This window comes from Ambystoma mexicanum, chromosome 2q (genome assembly GCF_040938575.1).
Source record: "Ambystoma mexicanum isolate Mex_15411 chromosome 2q, UKY_AmexF1_1, whole genome shotgun sequence".
In the NCBI taxonomy this organism is placed as follows: domain Eukaryota; kingdom Metazoa; phylum Chordata; class Amphibia; order Caudata; family Ambystomatidae; genus Ambystoma; species Ambystoma mexicanum.
The window spans coordinates 1367826510-1367845407 of NC_090924.1; the positions used below are offsets into that span (position 1 = coordinate 1367826510).

Here is an 18898-nt window from a genome sequence, read left to right on the forward strand (position 1 = left end):
GCGATGTACTCGTTCCCGGTGTTCCTGTCCCCTGGCATTCTGTTCCAGCAGCAGCCAAGAAGTACAGCCATTAGGGAGAGGGGTTCCAGTCAAGTTTGTCTTGGGGTCAGTTGGTCCCACCAACCTAAGGGAAGAAGTCTTCCTTTCCGGGCTTCTCTAGTCGATTCGAAATTTAGAGCTTCAGCGCTGCAGCAGGGCTTCACCGGGCAAACCAACGGTCCAGGAGGGGGCAGCAAGCTTCTCTTCCAGTTTCTTCTTCGGTTCCTTCGTCCAGTGGTCCACTCTACCTTCCTTGCAAACTACCTTGCCTTTTATGCAAGTTTCTTCCATTCATTCGCAGCCTAGCTGTCACTCACAGACCAGGCTATCTGTACTCCATGGACAGCCAGCCAATCACCTTTTGGGTGCATTCCTGTAACCAAGGAGACTAAGCACAGGGAGTTTCGGGAACCTCCCTCGCTTCCTGCCCTGCCAGACACGCTGGAGCCAGAGCTGGCCTTCACCAGTGAATCCCGCCAAAGACAAAACGAACAAAGAGACCAAATCTGTAAATCTCAAGAGGGACCTTACAAACAAGAAAATGCAAAAAAGAAGACCGGGGCAATTTTGACAAAATGTGCACCCACGGCTGCAATACTGCAGCTGAGGATCCAGCCTGCGGTAAAAACGCACAATAATATGGTACATAATCATTATAATAATCAAACGCATAATAATAATACAATGGTAGGAAAATTAAACCACTGTACAAATGTTACATGAGAAGGTATACAAAAAGGATACTAAGTAACCCCTGAGCACTCCATATAGGATTGTGTGTGCTGGGTCCACAAAGAGAAAAAGTTAAGTAAAGTCAATTTCACTTTATTACTCTTGGAAACAGTAGTTTACCAAGTGAAGGTATTTAAACTTTTGAGAAATCCAAAGGAATTCTCTGTGACACTGCACTGAGGGTGCTGTGTCACAATACAAAAAGGTGATGCCTATGGAGTTTGTCAGACTCCAAAACCAAAAGGAACAGTCTAAGTCAGATATAAATACATAAGAGAGTGGGGAAAAAGGTCTTACTCTCGCCAGGATAAAAATGAAAGGTCCCAACGTCCAGCAAAAAAGCTGGGTTTCTCTAAGGTAGAAGGAAATTAACACCGAAATGAGAATTCTCCCTATCACTTTCACCTTGCCGCAAAGGCACAAACTCGCAGTGGGGTTTGGGGTGGGAGGGTGGGCTAGCTGTCCAGATTGGACCGCCAGACCGCCCCTTGCTGTAAAATGCAGGGAGGACAATGCAGATGTTGTGCTGTAGTTCCTGATAAAATCTCCAAACCTGGAAGCTGCTGACAAGATGAGCACTGGAGCTGAAACCTGAAACTGAAGAGGAAGAAACGATGGTTGTAGCAATTTCCAGTGACCGGAGAGCCTGCTGTGCAACCAGAGCCTGCTGATACCCTTCCTTCCAATTGGCATGGAAGCTCATAAAATGACGACCCCCACCCAAAGCCTGGTGAGATCATCTAGACTCAAGAAGACCTGTATTTTGAGCCACCCCATGTCGTGCTCTGACCTTGCAGGGCTACAATACCCCAGGACCACAAGCCATTGTGTGGTAAATGGTCTTCCGAGTCGAGCTGAAACTTGGGTGGCATCTTGCTGGACCTCCAGAGACATGAAACAAGTCCGAAAAAGACCTTACAAACCACGAGAATCCAATCTGAGATATTCTGTCTTCTGGCTCCCGAAAAGAGCCCAAAAACCATAGAGCCGCAATCCAGCCGCGAAGAAACTCTTGTCTTGAGCCTTCCCTGTTGATCCCTGCTACAGAAGCCCTTCCAGTGTCCTGTCTTCATTCTTCATGACGAGGAATTCAGCTACTGGAATTTTTGGCTGCAGATCCTGAAGTCTCCCCTTCTGCAACTTCTTCTTCTGTGCTGAGTAAACCATGCAAAGAACCTCTTGCCCAGAACCTTCTGCGTGATCCCTGCTCCAAAAGGCCTTCCAGTGTCCTGTCTTCATGATAAAGGAATTCAACGACTGGCTTTTTGGCTGCACATCCTGAAGTCGTCTTGCTACACCTCTCTTCCGTGCTAAGGTACTGGGTTGGCTGTGGTATTTTCTTACCTTAAGGCTTTGTGATTACTGTTCTAAGACCGACTAAAGTTGTCAGCTCCTTTGTACCCTATTCCTTTGACCATTGTTAAAGAAATTATGCCTAACATAATCCCCTGGGTCCCTGAAATGGTGAAAGTGTCTTGTCTCACAGGCTCGATTCCAGATGAATTGAAGCAGGCGATGGTTATGCCCCTTCCGAAGAAACACTTGTGGATCCTTTGGTGCTGGCAAATTTTCGGCCTATTTCACTTCTCCCTTTTTTCATGAAACTTCTTGAATCTTTAGTTGCACTGCTGCTCTCTGCTTTTCTGGATATGTCTAAATTCTTTGACCCCTTTGAGTCTGGTGTTTCTGGGGCAGGCACTGAGAGGATCTTGTCGATGATCTGACCATGTTGGTGGACCAGGGTGAAGTTGGGGCCTTGAGACTGATGGATCGGTCAGCTGCATTCGTCACAGTTGACCACTCCATCCTGCTCTCCCGTCTACTAACAGCTGGCCTCTCAGGAGACGTCCTGGACTGGTTTACTAAATCTGTAGGATAAGGTCCGACTTCCCCAGAAAACTGTTAGGTATTGTGAAGAAGGTTTATGCGTTGGTCTGTGTAACTTTAAACATTGTGTTGTGTTTTTATAAATGTGTTTGACTCTTTGACCAGTACTTACCCCAAGACTTACCTTGGCCTATTTGTATTTATATTAAACCTTTATTTTGTATAATACTTCTGTTTGTCAGTGTTTCTATTGAATAATTTGTATACTACAGGTTCAGTGTACTTGCCTACCGCCCTTTCTCCCTCCTAAATAAGCCTGGCTACTCTGTCTGCGCTACCATATACTGAGGTGGTAAAGCCTTATTGTAAGAGTGGAGTCTTGTACTGTTTCAGTTGAATGGTTTTACTAAGCTAGGACTTCAGAAAAACTGTCCTAACAAGTCTTCAGTGAGACTTAAAAGAAAGTCTCACTGTTGAAAAAAAATAAGTCAGAACACTAAATAAAACAGCAGAAAGTCTAAAGGACTTCCAAAGATGGCACAAAGAAAAACAAAAATTGATTTCTGATTTGACCGTACTGAGTGAACCTGTCGTTCATTCCACCAACATAAGGGTTGTCGCCTATGGATCCTTGGACCTTGACTTCATCTCTGGCTCCATCCTACACTTGACTCTTGTGCTAACCTCTTAGTCTTCCTGGAACGGCCTCCTGCTAGTTTCCTCCTGGTCTTGATCTCTTCTAGTGGGGTACTTTATTGCCATCAGGAATCAACTTGGAAACAACTACCTGGTTTTCGAATATCGTGGATCTGGCTATTCACTTTACCAATGTTTAGAAGATTGGAAAGTTTTACTTGTAGAAACAATTAAGACACATTATCATATTTAAACATACCTGTGAAATTGTGTTGAGAGTAAATTGACAATAATACTTTGGGGTGGTTTCATACAGACAAGTGCATTACTTTAGGCGTAGTCAGCAGTGTGAAAAGCTCCATTGTGTATTCTATGGGACCATCTTGTGTCGTCTTGGTACTGATAATGTCTGGCTCCAGTAACACTTAGGAATATTTTAAGAGAATAACTTTCAGGAGTGTGCCCATCACAAGCGTTGTTGTCATATTGAAAGTAACCACTTCCAGTTTGGTGTAGGTTCCGAAGTAATACTGTTTATAATAAGTCAACTATGTTTACAATGCACTTTGGCCTTAGTTATTCAATCTTACTTGGATTTGGTAACTCTTCTAGCATCACTTTCTTTTTATAAATGTGAGATTTCATGCATTCGAAGTAGTGTTCCTTAAACAACCAATTAAACCAACTTTGCCTTGTGCAGGTACTTTTTGATCACATGGGATGTCTGAAAAAATATGAAACCGTGCAAGATATTCTGAAGGAGTTCTTCGACTTGCGATTGCAATACTACACCCTTCGAAAGGATTGGCTGGTGGGAATGCTTGGTGCAGAAGCTGCAAAGCTGTCCAATCAAGCCCGTTTCATTCTGGAGAAGATACAGGGAAAGATAACAATAGGTAATTTTTTGGTTTGGTCTTATTAAATCTGTTTGTGTATTCTCCATTGATAGATCATTCTTATTTGACGGGTGTGTGTTTTAGGGCTTACAAACACTTAAATCAAGGCTGCTGGCCACATAAACTAACCATGACTCTGTGCTTCTCAGTCTGAAAGATTGTCCGTAGGAGGATTCCCAGAATACTCTGCTTTGCGATGACTGATGAGAACGATTTTCTTTTTGCTGCTCTCCTTATATGGGATATCCTTTCTTTTTGTTTTGCTTTGATTTTTTACCTGACTTTGGGAGGAAGTAAAATCTTCTGCTTTAGTTCCCTTGTCTTTTGGCTCATTCTTATCTGGAAACTTATCAGTGGGTAAGACCAACAGTACTATGTCTCTTTTAGTGAATTTCTTGTATTGTTAAAATTTCACACATCACCCTAAACATAAGTGCAGTTGAAATACTATTAAGATGGATTTCTAGAATCTAGTGGACAAATTTTGGGAGATGCGAGACAGAAATGGTATCAAGAGAGAAACAGACTCAAAAGGGTTTGTTTGAAAATCCTTATTTATTAAGGCTCTTGGGTTGGTGTATGTTAGGGAGAATTCTAATTTCTGTGCTAATTCCCTTCAACCTTAGAAACCCCCAGCTCTTTTGCTGGACATAGGACTTTTACATTTCTAACCCTGGAGTAAGTGGGATCTTTTTTCTCACTCACTCATGCTTCAGCCCTGAAACCCGCCTCTGGCTGCAGTGTGTCTGGAAGGACAGGATGTGAGGGAGGGTCCCAGAACTCCCCTGTCCTTTGTCTCTAGGAATGCCTGAAGGCAACCAGTCCTGATTGGCTGGCTGTCCTTTTAGGTTGTCCTTTTAGGACAGCCACCCTGCTGTGTGATTGGGAGAAACCTTTTTAGAAGTTCTAGTTTTGAGACTAGAGGCGGAGTCGACCAGTGGGAGAAATACCCAATGAAGAAAGGTCGAACAAAGCTTGCTGCATTCTCTTGGACCTTTAAGTTGCCCGGTGAAGCCCTGCTGCTGTGCTGAAACTCCTTTTTCAATTCGACAGAGAAGCTCTGGAAGGGACGACTTCTCCCCTTGGGTTAGTGGGACCAACTAACCCCGACGAATTCCACTGGACCATCTTCCCTGACTGGCTGTACTTCTTCATTGCTGCAAGAACCAAGTGCCAGGGGTCGAGGAATCCGTAGTCAAGTGCAACGTCTGAAATTCGGCTAGAAGCTCCAGGAGTCTCCTAAGGACCCTCCAGAAGCAGGACGACCAGAGCTCGAGTCCCCTCACCATAGTGCAGGACCCGAGTACGGGACTCAAGGAGTGAAGGAAGCCCAACCGCGACAGTGCTGAAACTGCGAAGTGTTGCTGGTCTGAAAAGAGCCGGTAGCTGCCGACGACCTCCAAATTGCTGCCGCAGGAGTCCTCCCTCTTGTCCCCACGACTGAGGCACAGGAACACAGTCTGCACCGCTGTAGTTAGACATAATCCAGCTGATCCACTCTTCCTCAAACCAGAGGTACTGTTTAGACATGGCGTACTTACCTCATTGTCTTTTAGCTGTGCTTTTGGGAATTGTAGTGGCTTACATTTAGAGTTTATTCCAACTCTCCGATGCAGCTTGTGACCCTACAAGTGATTTTTTGACAAACTCTCTAACTTTGTACAAGACTTTGATTCTAAGAAGTGCCTCTGCTCCATAGACTGTTTCAAATTGACTTTGGCTGTCCTGGCTCCCTGCCGACTTTTCTCGCCCATTGACTTTGATATTGTTTGTCCCTCATAGGTGGTAACTTGTTTTAGACTGTTACTACTGGGAAAGGCTTGTCTAGATTTCATTGGAAGATGTATGTCCTCACATACATTGAGAACCTGTTTAACATTTTCCTTCCTAAACCTTTCCTTTCTGCAAACTCAGAATCGCCAAAGTATAACTTTTATAAATGCCATTACTGTCCTTATCGAAGTCCCCTCTAGGTGTAGGAATTGTGTAAGAAGCATATCCAAAGATTATCCAATTACTTGTTCTGAAAAGTAATTTTAAAGTATATTTACATTGTTATATGAATTGCCTTTTTAAAGAATGCTTATTTAAAAATGGATGTTAATGAAAAAAATTACTATTTATAACACACGTTGAGTGTAAGTGTTCCTTGGATACTTGTATTTCCGAATTTCAATTGTACAGCTCTACAGCTCACATTTACCCCTCTTGAGATAGGTATGGATGCTCAGTCACACTACCAACTTGTGTAGTATAGACCTATACCAAAAGATGGGTTACCTAATACCAAGCAGATAAGTGTTGTGTAGTCTCACACAGTGTGACGCACCAATTCTTACCTAACAGTAGAAGACTGAATATCGCATGTTGTATTCTAATTGTAAAGTCCAACACTCTGGTGAGTGAACTTTCCGGATTCCATTCACATCTCTGGAGGTCCAGAAGGATGTCACCACTGTTTCATCTAGATTTGGAAGACTGTACACCGCACAATGGCTCAAGGTCCCAGAGTATTGGTGTATTGCAGCCCAGCAAGGTTGTTAGGGAGAATTTTCATAAATGTGCTAATTCCCTTCACCTTAGAGACCCCCCAGCAACTGCTGGATTTTGACGACTTGATTTTTTTACCTGGAGAGTGTGACCCTTTTTCCCACGCTCTCATGTATTTTGATATGTTTTACCTCTTTGTTTTCCTTGATTATGGAGTCTAACCAACTCCATAGGCATCCTCTTTTCATTTGTCGACCAGCACCCTCAGTGCAATGGCACGGGGAAGCCTTTACAGGCTTTCCCAAGGTTTAAATACCTTCTCTGGGATAAACTATGGTTTCCCAGATTAAGTGAAGTGAAATTGACTTTACTAGTCTTTTAAATTCCTAGACCCAGCACACCCTATCTTACAATAGAGTGCTTGAGGGGTTACTTAGTATCCCCTGTGTCTAAATACTCATGTAGCATTCAAATGGTACCCTTTCCTCTCAGAATGGCTTGTGGCAGTGGTTTTACAACGAACTACCATGATTTCTCCTGACCGCGAACTATTCGTAGCTCTGTTAATGTTAAATCGCAGGAGCCATGTTTTTCATGATGGCTCCCAGCCATTGTTGCTAAAAACAGGTCCCAGTCTTTTTTCGTCATTTCTTTTTGGAAAGGTCCTTCTAGAGTTTTTCTCAGCGCGCCAAACTAGGTTTGGTCTTTGTTCATTTGCCTTTGGTGGGCTTCAGGTGTGAAGACCGCCTCTGGCTCCAGAGTGTCTGGGGTAGGCAGGAAGTGTGGGAGGTGCTCGAAACTCCCTGTGCTTAGTCCCCTAGAAGACGCAAATGTACTCTGTGATGATTGGCAGGCTGACTGTCCGGCAAGGACAGCCACCCTGCTGGGTGACAGACAGCTCGGCTGGCTTTCCCTGCCATTATGTCTAGGTGTGATGCTTGCCATCATTCACCATTCCATCGGAGGGTGGCGCTTGCCAATTTCAATATTCCGTCTAGAAGTGAGGCAGGCTAGTGATTATGATTCCATTCAGGTGTTGCACTTGTCATCATTCACAGTTTCATCTAAGTGTGGTACATGCTAACATTCATAATCCTGTCCTAGATGTGAAGCAAGCTAAAGTTAAGGATTCCATCTTAGTGTGGCACATGCTAACATTATTAAACCCGTCTAGAGGCGACGCAGGCTAATCTTGACCGTTCTCTATAGGTGTAGCACTAGTTAGCATTGGCTAGTATGTTAGTGTGTAATGCAATGCAACATTTACAGTCCAACCAAGAATGGATTTATGCTGGTGGTCACACATCTCTCTCAGTATGCATGATGTAAATCTATGGAACTCTACGTTATGGAGAGGTAAGGTAGAGTGGTGATGGCTTTCTGGAGTAGAGTTGCTCTACACCCCACCCATGCCACACTTATAGTTTTGTTGGTGTCTGTTGGCTGCTGGCTTCCTCTGCGGACACCTGCAGGCACATCTTGGAGCCGCCAATGCAGGAGCCGCCCTTTGCCTCGGGGTCCTTAGCTGCAGGGGCTGCCAGGCAGAGGGCTGCCCAGGTCTGGCCCAGGATAAGGGAGGAGGGACAGGGAGGCGGGACAAAGGCAGGGGAAGCTCCGGCACTGCTGGGGAGCCCGCGAGGCTCACGAAACCCAGCGCGCCGCCATGATGGTTCCAAGGGGGATAAGGGGTAGGAGTGCACACGCTCACCTGTTGCCAAGATGGGGAATGGCACAGTGAGCGTTTGTGCAGCGATTCGCAGGCCACAACTCCAATCTAATCGATCTTCGAAGGGTTTCAGCAGGGGCTCCTCTTACCACCAACCCTCCTGCTCCTCAGCACAAGAAACCAACAGGGGCCGCTCCAAGGCCTTCGGAGGAGGTTGTCGTCGGGGACCGCTAGGCGGCCCGTCGACTTCAAAGCAAGAATGCACCGGCCAGAACGTTGGGCCCCCACCCATGCACCCCTGTGGGAGGCCGGCTGGCGAACTTCGTCAGCGCGAGGAAGACCATCTCCACCGACCGTTGGGTGCTGTATGCTTTCGCCCAGGTACACACGCTCGAGTTCCAACAAAAATGTCCCCGAATACCACTGGTGGCCTGGCAGGAAAACCATTTCCCTCAGCTACTGCTTGAGGTTCGGGCCATGTTAAAGAAAGAGGCGATAGAGCTAGTTCAAAGCGCACCAGAGTGTACTCAAGGTACTTCCTTGTGCGGAAGAAGACCCGGGGGCTGGAGGCCCAGTCTCGACCTGCGACGACTGAACAAATACATACATGCAGTTCTGAATGGTCACTCTTCAACACGTGCTCGGGCAGCTGGAAGAGGGAGACTTTGTGGTTGTTGGAACTGGAGGATGCGTACTTCCACATCCCCATTCACAAAGCACACTGCATGTTTCTGCGCTTCATCGTTCAGGGGAAGCATTACCAATTCAAAGCCCTCCCGTTTGGACTGAAGTCGGCTCCCAGAGTCTTCACCAAGTGCCTGGCGCTGGTGGCAGCCCATCTACGACTGCAAGGGGTCCATGTCTACCCTTACTTGGACGACTGGCTCATCCGGGCCAGATCAAGAGACGTCGCCGTCGACCACACAGCCAAGACCGTTTGCCTACTGACAAATCTGGGGTTCTCTGTAAACTATGCAAAGTCCTGCTTGACTCCATCGCAGGATGCGCTATTCCTGGGATCCCGGCTCACCACAGTGTCATGCCTGGCGTCACCATCGGAAGAGAGGTTAGCGGCCATCCTGGGCGAGGTGCAGCGGCTGTTAGCACTGAAGATCGCCACAGTGAGGGCCATCATGTCTGCTCGGCATTATGTCATGCGACTGCAGGTTACGGTTGAGCTTGCTGCAGGAGTTCCTCGAAGCCCGTTGGATCAAGGTGTCCGGAATGTTTCCAGGACAGGATCGTGCTCGACAAGGGTTTCCCTCGAGTGGAAGGGTGGTGGGGTGTGCGCTCTCATCTGACCGGAGGTGCAGATTTCCAGGCCACACCGCACCAGGAGACGGTCACGACGGACGCTTTCCTGGAAGGATGGATAGCCCACACCGGAAGTCTTCAAGTCGGAGGTCTGGGGCTGCTGGAGGAGAAGACGTTGCACATCGTTTTGGAGCTGCGGGCGGTATTTTGGGCCCTCAAATCATTCCTTCCGTCTCTCAAGGGCAAGGTGGTGCGGTTTGTCACACACAAACCCACCACAATGTTTTACATCCGGGAACCGGGGGGCAACAAATCCCCAGCGCTCTCCAAAGAGGCACAGAACCTATTGCACTGGGGATGTTCCTCGTCTCGTTTCACCCGTTTCACCTGGCAGGAGTAAAGAACACTGTAGCCAACTCGCTCAGAAGGTACTCTTGCCACGAGTCGGAGTTTCGGCAGGAGCAGGTGGACATCCTTTTCCTCAGATGGGGCAGTCCCCAGATCGATATGTTTGCGACGGCGATGAACACCAAGTGCCGGAGTTTCGCCAGCAGGTTCCCCCAGCCGGGGAGCATGAAGGACAAATTCTCATTCCCTTGGCAAGGCTTGTTTCTGTATGCGTTGTTGCCGTTGCTTCTTTGAGTCATCAATCAACTCAGATGGTACCGTTGCCGGATGATCCTCGTCACACCAGCATGGGCGAGGCAGATCTGGTACTCGGACTGTTAGGCAAGATTGTATGCTGACCCCTTTTTCCCCCCACTCTCTCGTATTATAATGTGATTTTGAACTGTTTCTTTTGGTTGTGGAGTCTGACAAACTCCATAGGCATCATCTTTTATATTGTGTCGCACAGCACCTTCAGTGCATTGGCACAGAGAATTCTTTCAGATTTCCCAAAGGTTTAAATACCTTCTCTGGGATAAACTAATATTTCCAAGAGCAGTAAAGTGAAATTGACTTTACTTACGTTTGTATCTGTCTGGACCCAGCACACACTATCTTACAATAGGGTGCTGGAAGGGTTAACTAATATCCCCTTTGTCTAGCTGCTCATGTAACATTTTTATGTTGCCCTTTTCTCACTGAATGGCTGGTGGCAGTGGTTTCATTTTCTACCGTGGTGTGCATTTACCGCGGTAAAGCACCCAAGGGTGCCATTTTTTCAAATTGGCCACGGTCTTCTTTTATCACCATTTCTTTATGGAAAGGTCCTTCTGGAGATTTACTCTGTGCCTCAAACCAGGTTTGGTCCCATTGTTCACTTTGCCTTTGGCGGGTTTCATGAGTGAAGCCTTCCTCTGGCTCCAGGGTGTCTGGGGTAGGCAGGAAGTGAGGGAGGTGCCCGAAGCTCCCTGTGCTTAGTCCCCTAGAAGACGCAAATGTACTCTGTAGTGATTGGCAGGCTGACTGTCCGGCAAGGACAGCCACCCTGCTGGGTGACAGACAGCTCGGCTGGAATGAATAGGAGAAACCTGCATAAAAGGCAAGGCTTTTGGCTTGGAAGACAGAGTCCACCACTGGACGAAGGAATCCGAAGAACTTGGAAGAGACGCCTGCTGCAACTTCAGGACCGTTTGTTTGCCCGGTGAAGCCCTGCTGCTGTGCTGAAACTCTGAATTGACCTTGACTTGCACATAAATGCATTGCTAATATGTGAATATGTCACACCTGACAAATGTCAAGGGACTATTAACATTGTTTATGAACTTGACAACTATGGTCTCGCTGTCAAATACTGACAACCAATTATGGGCTTTAATGTAATAATTATGAATGTTCCTCTATCACCACTCAGCGTGTACCCTGTCACTAATATGCAGCCTTCAGAAAGACCTCAAAAGTATACCACATACTCTGTACCACATATGAAGATTTTTAGCAATGAATATGTTGGTCACAAGAGTGACGACCAATGTGTGAATTACTGAAGCAAAAATAAATCAACAAATGTTGCAAACACCGAACGTGTGTGGAAATTGATACTCATTGGATACTAAGGAACCACTGTCCAGGGCCTAATTTCAAGTTTTTGAATCTCAGTTACCCAGAACAACCATTGCAAACATTGGGACCTTAGGAGCTTGGTCCCTCTGAGATCCACCTGACTGGCGGCAAGCAACGTAAAGAAGATAGCAACGCACACACTAGCGCAAGACCCACAGTCCTAACAAGCTCTCAAACCACTTTAACTTCAAAATACACACTTAGTTTCTCTAATCAGTAAGTACCCATTTGGGATGACAAACTGATTCTTCTTACACCCTGAGGTGACTTAAATAAGTGAGACACTGGACATTAATATATCACTAGTAGATTTAGAGCAATACAGAGTTTGGTGTCAAAGAAAAGGGCTTGGAATAAAACAAAGGTCAAACAAATATTCTGAAGCATTTAAGTACTTTTGAACCCCCAATACAAAGTAAATTAACCCTTTCCTGGAGGAAAGGTAAAGCACAAAGTCAGAGTTAAGAAGTGTCTTTCAGGGAGCCTGGCCAGCCAATGTCAATTAAGCAAAAGTCTAGGTGAACTGAAGCACTTCTTGCAGGTAAGTAAAAGTCTTGCACAATGTTTTAGAAGCCTGTGTAGAACAATAGAATCACTGTAGGGTCTCAAGCTGGGAGGATTGGGAGGGGCAAAGCTGCAAGCAACTCTTCCAAAGCAACCAAGACCAGTCTCAACTGAAAACTATCAAGGCTACACGACAAGAGTTAAGTACCTTTAGTTAAAAGAAATTGGTTCCAGTTGGCTTCTGTTCCTGTGTAGGTCTGCAGATCATGTTGTTCCTGGGCCTCAGTCGTGGGGACAAGAGGAAGGACGTCTGGGGACTCCTGCACTATGAATTGAAAGTCGGTGGCAGCAATGGGCAAACGTCAGATCAGCACTTTGCGGTTTCAGCTCCTCGTGGCTCACAAATGGCACCACCCCAGTTCTCGGATACCACTATGGACTTTTCTTGCATCTGGGGTCCAGAACTCTGAGGTAGCTCAGGCGTGGTCAGTCCTGCTTCCTGGGAGTCCAGAGGATCTTCCCTTAACTCGGGTCTGACTTAAAGACACTCACTCAATTCTGGTGTTCCTCTCCCTGGCACTTCGGTTCCTGCAGCAGCAATGGAAGTACAGCCACCTCCGAGAGGATTTCCAAATTAGCTCAACTTGGTCCAACCAACCCAAGGGGAGAAGTCGTCCTTTGCAGGTCTTCTCTCGTGTAGGCGAATTCAGAGTTTCAGCACTGCAGCAGTGCTTCACCGGGCAAAGCAACGGTCCAGAGGTTACAGCAGTCATCTCAAGTTCTTCTTCAGATTCCTTCGTCCAGTGGTCAACTCTGCCTTCCAAGCAAAAAGCCTTGCCTTTTATGCAGGTTTTTCCCATTAATTCAGAGCCTAGCTGTCACAGGTTGGCTGTCCTCCAAGGATAGCCCTCCAAGGACAGCCCTCCAGCCAATCACCCCTGGGTGCATTCCTGTAACCAAAGAGACTAAGCACAGGGAGTTTTTTGGCACCTCCCTCGCTTCCTGCCCTGCTAGGCCCGCTGGAGCCAGAGGCAGGCTTCACTCGTGAATCCCGCCAAAGACAACTCTAACAAAGGGACTAAACCTGGTTTGGCACGCAGAGTATAAATCTGGGGCCATTTTGACAAAATGAGCACCCATAGGTATCTTACTGCAGCTGCAATTGCAGCCCGCTGTAAAAACACAATGGTTGGAAAAAGTAAACCACTGCCACCAGCAATTAATTGTAGAAAGGATAACATAAAAATGTTACATGAGAAACTAGACAAAGGTGATACTAAGTAACCCGTCCAGCACCCTATTTTAGGATAGTCTGTTCTGGGTCTAGAAAGTTACAAAATGTAAGTAAAGTTAATTTCACTTCACTGCTCTTGTAAACCATAGTTTCAACAAGAAAAGGTATTTTTACCTTTGGTAAATCTAAGATACGTCCCTGTGCCACTGCACTGAAGGTGCAATGCAATGTAAAGCTGATGCTGATGCCGATGCCTATGGAGTTTGTCAGACACCAAAGTCAAGAGAAACGGAGTCCAAATCACAGAAAAATACATGTGAGAGTGGGAAAAAGGTCTCACTCTCTCCAGGTTAGAAATTAAAAAGTCCTTAAGTGCATCAAAAGAGCCGGGTCTCTAAGGTACAAGGGAATTAGCACATTTCTGAGAATTCTCCCTAACAGCGGTCTCTCACAATCTGTCCACTGGGCTGATTCTGAAAATCTATCTGAACAGTAATAAAGACTAGGTATGGCGCCTGTAGAATGCAGCCTTTGTTCTTCTGTGCTTCTGCTGTCCCACCTCTGCGATTGGACATCCAAGGTGAATAACTTAAAATGGGCTTAAGCAAATTCTGGGTACTACAGCAAGTAATATGTTCATTCTAACCTTCTGGCGTCCATGCTTTTGATACTTAATTCTCTCAGAAGAATTATTGTTGGGTATTTTTTATAGTGTTGTAACTCAATCTTTAGCTCTTGACAAATATCTTTTAGTATGAGGGTATGAATCTGCAGGATAGTCCTGTACATAGGAAAGGTGTACTTATAATCACCTTAAATAATGTTTTTTCTTTCTTTTAGAGAACAAATCAAAGAGGGATTTGATTCAAATGTTGGTGCAGAAAGGATTTGAATCGGACCCTGTTAAAGCTTGGAAAGAAGCACAGGAAAAGGTAAGATGTTTAAAGTTTCTGTGCAAGCTAATTATTGTGTGTGAACCAGGACATTTTAACAGGATGCTATTAACAGATCATAATTATTCGAACCAGGGCGAATCATTTTACAAAACATAATTGAACCTCTTTGCATCACCAGGATAGCGCTTTATGTTCAGTGGCATATGCTGAGCACCATCATTTGCATGATCTCCAGTTGCTCTGGATGATCTGAAAGAGGGGAATGGGTTAATTTAGTAGGAGAGAGGGAAAATGCAAGATAACTTGGTTGTGTTGATGCATGAAAACTTGAATAACCCTGTGTTAGAGAGAAGTTTCAGTGCTAATTCCCTTTACCCTTACAGGCCCCCAGCACTCTTGCTGGACTGTAGACTTTTTGATTTTAAACTCCTGAGTGGAACTTTTTGCCACTTACTCATTATTTTTCTCTATTTGTTACTGTTTTATGGAGTGTTAGGTAAGATTTTCACATCAATGATAACTCTTCCTGACCAGAGTCGAACCAGAACTTTTTGCCTGAACTAGGTAACTATTTGATCTTGTCCCTGGGTGAAGGGGAATCTTTCTCACCTAGTCCTTTACTCTTTTTATGGGTGACCTTTTATATGTCTCTGTATAGTGTATGCTTGAAGTTCTAGTTCCCTATAACATTTAGGCATATGCTGGGTGTTAGGCAAGATTGTATGCAGTACCCCATGGGATGCCAGCCTTGTTCTCTTGGCAATACTTAACCCAATGTAGTACACAAGTTGGTAGAGCGACTGAGCAGCCAGGCTGATCTCAAGAGGGGTCAATATGAGCTGTAGGGTTGCAACATAGATCGGTCACAAATATCCAAATAACGCTTGCACTCAAGGTTTCTTGATTAAATAATTCTTTATTTCTCCAGCATGGGGTCTGGCATGGATTCACATGCTCGTGAATATTCCCCGTCGTCAGGCTGGGAATCCTCTGTAAAAGAAAAAATCAGTTTCATTTCTGAACTGTCTTTCTCATAAAAACCAATCACTGAGCACCGGGTCATACTGTCCCAGCCAATGACTGCCCTATACCTAAGCCCCTCCTCTGGCAGCCATCTTCAAATTTTTAACGCACGTTCATGTATTGGGAGTCCTCTTGCTTAGCTTGAGCATTTACTGTGATTGTTCGCTTTTTGGAAGAGTTTTACTTTTTTTTCGGTCAATCGAGCCCTTGTGCTCCATCGGGCATCCATCCGATTAATGGGGACCCATTTTCAGATTATTCAGCGCCCCTCAAGGGTGGATTTCGTAGAATTTCTCCATGGAGGGTTCCAGAAGAGTCTTCAGGCCTACACCGCGTGGAGCATGTCGGACACAAAGGATACCCCTTCCCTTTTCAAGCTTTGCTCCGGCTGGCGTTTGCGGAATGTGTACATGGACGACACACATTCCCAGTGCCTGCACCCAACCCATAAGGAGGATTGTGCGTTTTGCTGTGACCCTTCAACGCGCGTTTCCAGAGACCGGCGTAAACGGCTGGTAGAGTGGCTGCAGGCCTAGGCCTCTGCGCCGAATAGTTCCAAGGGGCATGCCTCTCCCGGATCTGGGAAAGCTGAGCGGGCTTCTAAGTCCTTTTGAGGGTGCCCCTCCTGTGGGGGTCCAACAAAAGGTCAAGCACTGTGTGTCCGCTACCGTCGGGAGAGCCGCTGCGACGGGCTCTGCGATGGACAGGGCGTGTTCAACTTCCCCAGCTGCATCGGTCTCCATTCAGCGCTCTGGATCTTCATCCAAGCGGAAGTCGGATCACCCGTGTAAGCTAAAGGCGGCCCTGAGACGTCCAAGCAGAAGACCAAACATTACATTTTAAGAAGGATCTTTCCACAAAGAAATGGCGAAAAAAGAAGACTGCAGTAAGAGCACACCACGGTAGCTGAAAGTAAACCACTGCCACCAGCCATTCATTGAGTAAAGGGTAACATGAAAAATGTTACATGAGAAGCTAGACAAAGGGGATACTAAGTTATCCCTCCAGCACCCTATTGTAAGCTAGTGTGTGCTGGGTCTAAAAAGTTATAATGTAAGTGAAGTCAATTCTAATCCACTGCTCTTGGAACAGTAGTTTATCCAAGTGAAGGTACATAAACCTTGGGAAATCTAAAAGACTTCCCTGTGCCACTGCACCGAAAGTACTGTGTGACACAATGTAAAAAGATGATGCTTATGGAGTTTGGCAGACTCCACAACCAAAAGAAACAGAGTTCAAAATCACATTAAAATACATGCGAGAGTGGGACAAAAGGGTCTCACTCTCTCCAGGTAAAAAATTAAAGTCCTAGAGTCCAGCAAAAGAGCTGGGGATCTCTAAGGTAGAGAGGAATTGGCACATTTCTGAGAATTCTCCCTAACACATCCCCAATCACAAAGGACACTGCAGGTTTCTGTGCTTTGTCGTTCAGGGGAAGCATTACCAATTGAAAGCCCTCCTGTTCGGACTGAAGTCGCCACCCAGAGTCTTCACCAAGTGCCTGGCTACGGTGGCGGCCCATCTACGACTGCAAGGGATCCATGTTTACCCTTATTTGGACGACTGGCTCATCCGGGCAAGTTCTAGAGGAGACACCGTCGACCAGATGGCGACGACCGTCCGCCTACTGACGGATCTGTGGTTCTCAGTGAACTAAGCAAGGTCCTGCTTGACTCCATCGCAGGACGCGCTGGTCCTGGGATCCCGGCTCAACACAGTGTCATGCCTGGCGTCACCGTCGGAAGAGAGGATAGCAGCAGACCTGGGCAAGGTACAGGGACTGTTAGCACTGAAGATCGCCATAGTGAGGGCCATCAACTCTCTGCTCGGCATGTCGTCGTCATGCATATACCTCATCCGACTCCGCAGGTTGTGGATGTGCGAAGCTTCCAAGACAGGATCGCGCTCGAAGAGGGAACCCTTTGTGCGATAAGGTGGTGGGGCGCGCGCTCGCATCTGCCGGAGGCGCGGATTTCCAAACCGCATCAGGAGACGGTCACAGCGGACGCTTCCCTAGAAGGATGGGGAGCCCACACCGGAAATACACAAAGGGGGGAGTCCCCTGAATGAGCCACTTCAGTTTATTATTCTGTACCACCAGGCCCTTAATGAGACCTGGGCATGATTAAATACATTTTGAATCAATGTGTTGGAAGGCACACACATGAATATAAAAAGTAGATCATTTATTCAGTAGGCCCATCGGTCCTACAATTTAAGATGCATACAAAATATGTATGTATGACTATTTATTTTAAATTGTGCAAATGAAACAAACACTTTTTTTAATGTATCTCAAGTGTATCAAAGACCGAAAATCCTCACTTGGACCCTATGATCCAAACCTAATATTGCTTATTGACCGATTAATGATATAATCAATACAATTTGTACATATTAGTCAACCAAATGTGAAAAACCAAAGAAGCAAATCTTGTTTGCCGTGAATAGATTAAAGTGGGATTTTACAAACACGAGATTGGCAATGGGTATGAGTCAATATAATTCATACATGTACGGTCCTTGTCCTGTACCAATCACCCTATCTAACTACTGTGCAACAAGGTCCATGTATGCCAATATCATGTGAATAATACATAGAACATTTGTTTTTCTCTTTCTTTTCTAAGACCAAAAACACATCCCAGGTCTACGTCTCAAATACATTGACAACCACAAAGATATGTTTAATGCCAGGGTTGTGCAGGTAAGACGTTTTGCAGAAGTTGGATTTAGCTGATGCCTTCAGGCCCCCAAGGGGAGTGGAGCTCTGTAGATGTGATATAGTTGGTACTACAACGTTAAAAATTAAACATTGATAAAAGCGAAGTTAAAAAAGAATTAAAAAAGCGGGGGATGTAGTACCCTCTGGGAACACTACAAATAACTATGGCTACCTGTATAGGCAACCCAACCTTTGGTATAAGCTTGTACTAAACAGTTTTGGGAGCGTGATGAGCAGCCAGGCTGTTTTCAAGAGGGGAAATGTGAGCTGTAGTGGAGTTACACAAAGATTCAGTTACAGGTATTTAAATAAACTCTTACACTCAAGGTTTCTTGCATAAACAATAATGTATCAGTTATAAAGCCTTCTTCAGAAGGGAGCAATCAAACAGTAACACACAAGTATACTTCAATACTATACACTGAGGTTCTGGATCAGACGAGGCCCTTTTGGGATGACCCACAGACACAACCTACACCCACAAGTAACTTCAGTAACAACGGTGCTCAGGACATTAATACCTTACTGTTGGCATTCAGAATACTCTTTAAAAAGTAAGTAAAAGGCAAGGATTATTAGAACACAAGAATTTACAAATATTCATAAGGAGGGCAAATACTTTCAGATAGTACTTAGAAGGGTCATTCTATTCAAATAAGCCAAAGTCAATAGGCCAAAGTCTTTGTATAGGATGCAGCACTTCAGGTAAGTAAATGGGACAAGTTCTTAGGAATCTTTTGTGAAAAGAAAAATCAAATGTAGGGACACAATTTGATAATACTTGTGAGTTGCAGAAGTTACAAGCACTTCCACAGTAAGAGTTAAGTTCTCTTAAGCTGGTTTTTACAGTACCTTTAGTAAAGCAGAAAAAGATGCAGCTGAAGACATCTGTTCCTGTACAGCTCTGCAGATCTCACTGTTCCTGGGCCTCAGTCGTGGGGATAAGAGGGTGGACGTCGGGGGACTGCT

The 18898-nt window shown here is 45.6% G+C and overlaps 1 protein-coding gene across 2 annotated transcripts in view; it reads left to right on the forward strand.

Annotated features, from left to right (window-relative positions):
- TOP2B (DNA topoisomerase II beta) overlaps window positions 1–18898 on the forward strand; it is a 934132-nt gene that overhangs the window by 724648 nt on the left and 190586 nt on the right. For both annotated transcript variants that reach the window (XM_069648849.1, XM_069648850.1), the window contains exons 24-25: window positions 3935–4130; window positions 14126–14217. In XM_069648849.1, the coding sequence (XP_069504950.1) occupies window positions 3935–4130; window positions 14126–14217 (288 nt within the window). The remainder of the gene's footprint in view (window positions 1–3934; window positions 4131–14125; window positions 14218–18898) is intronic.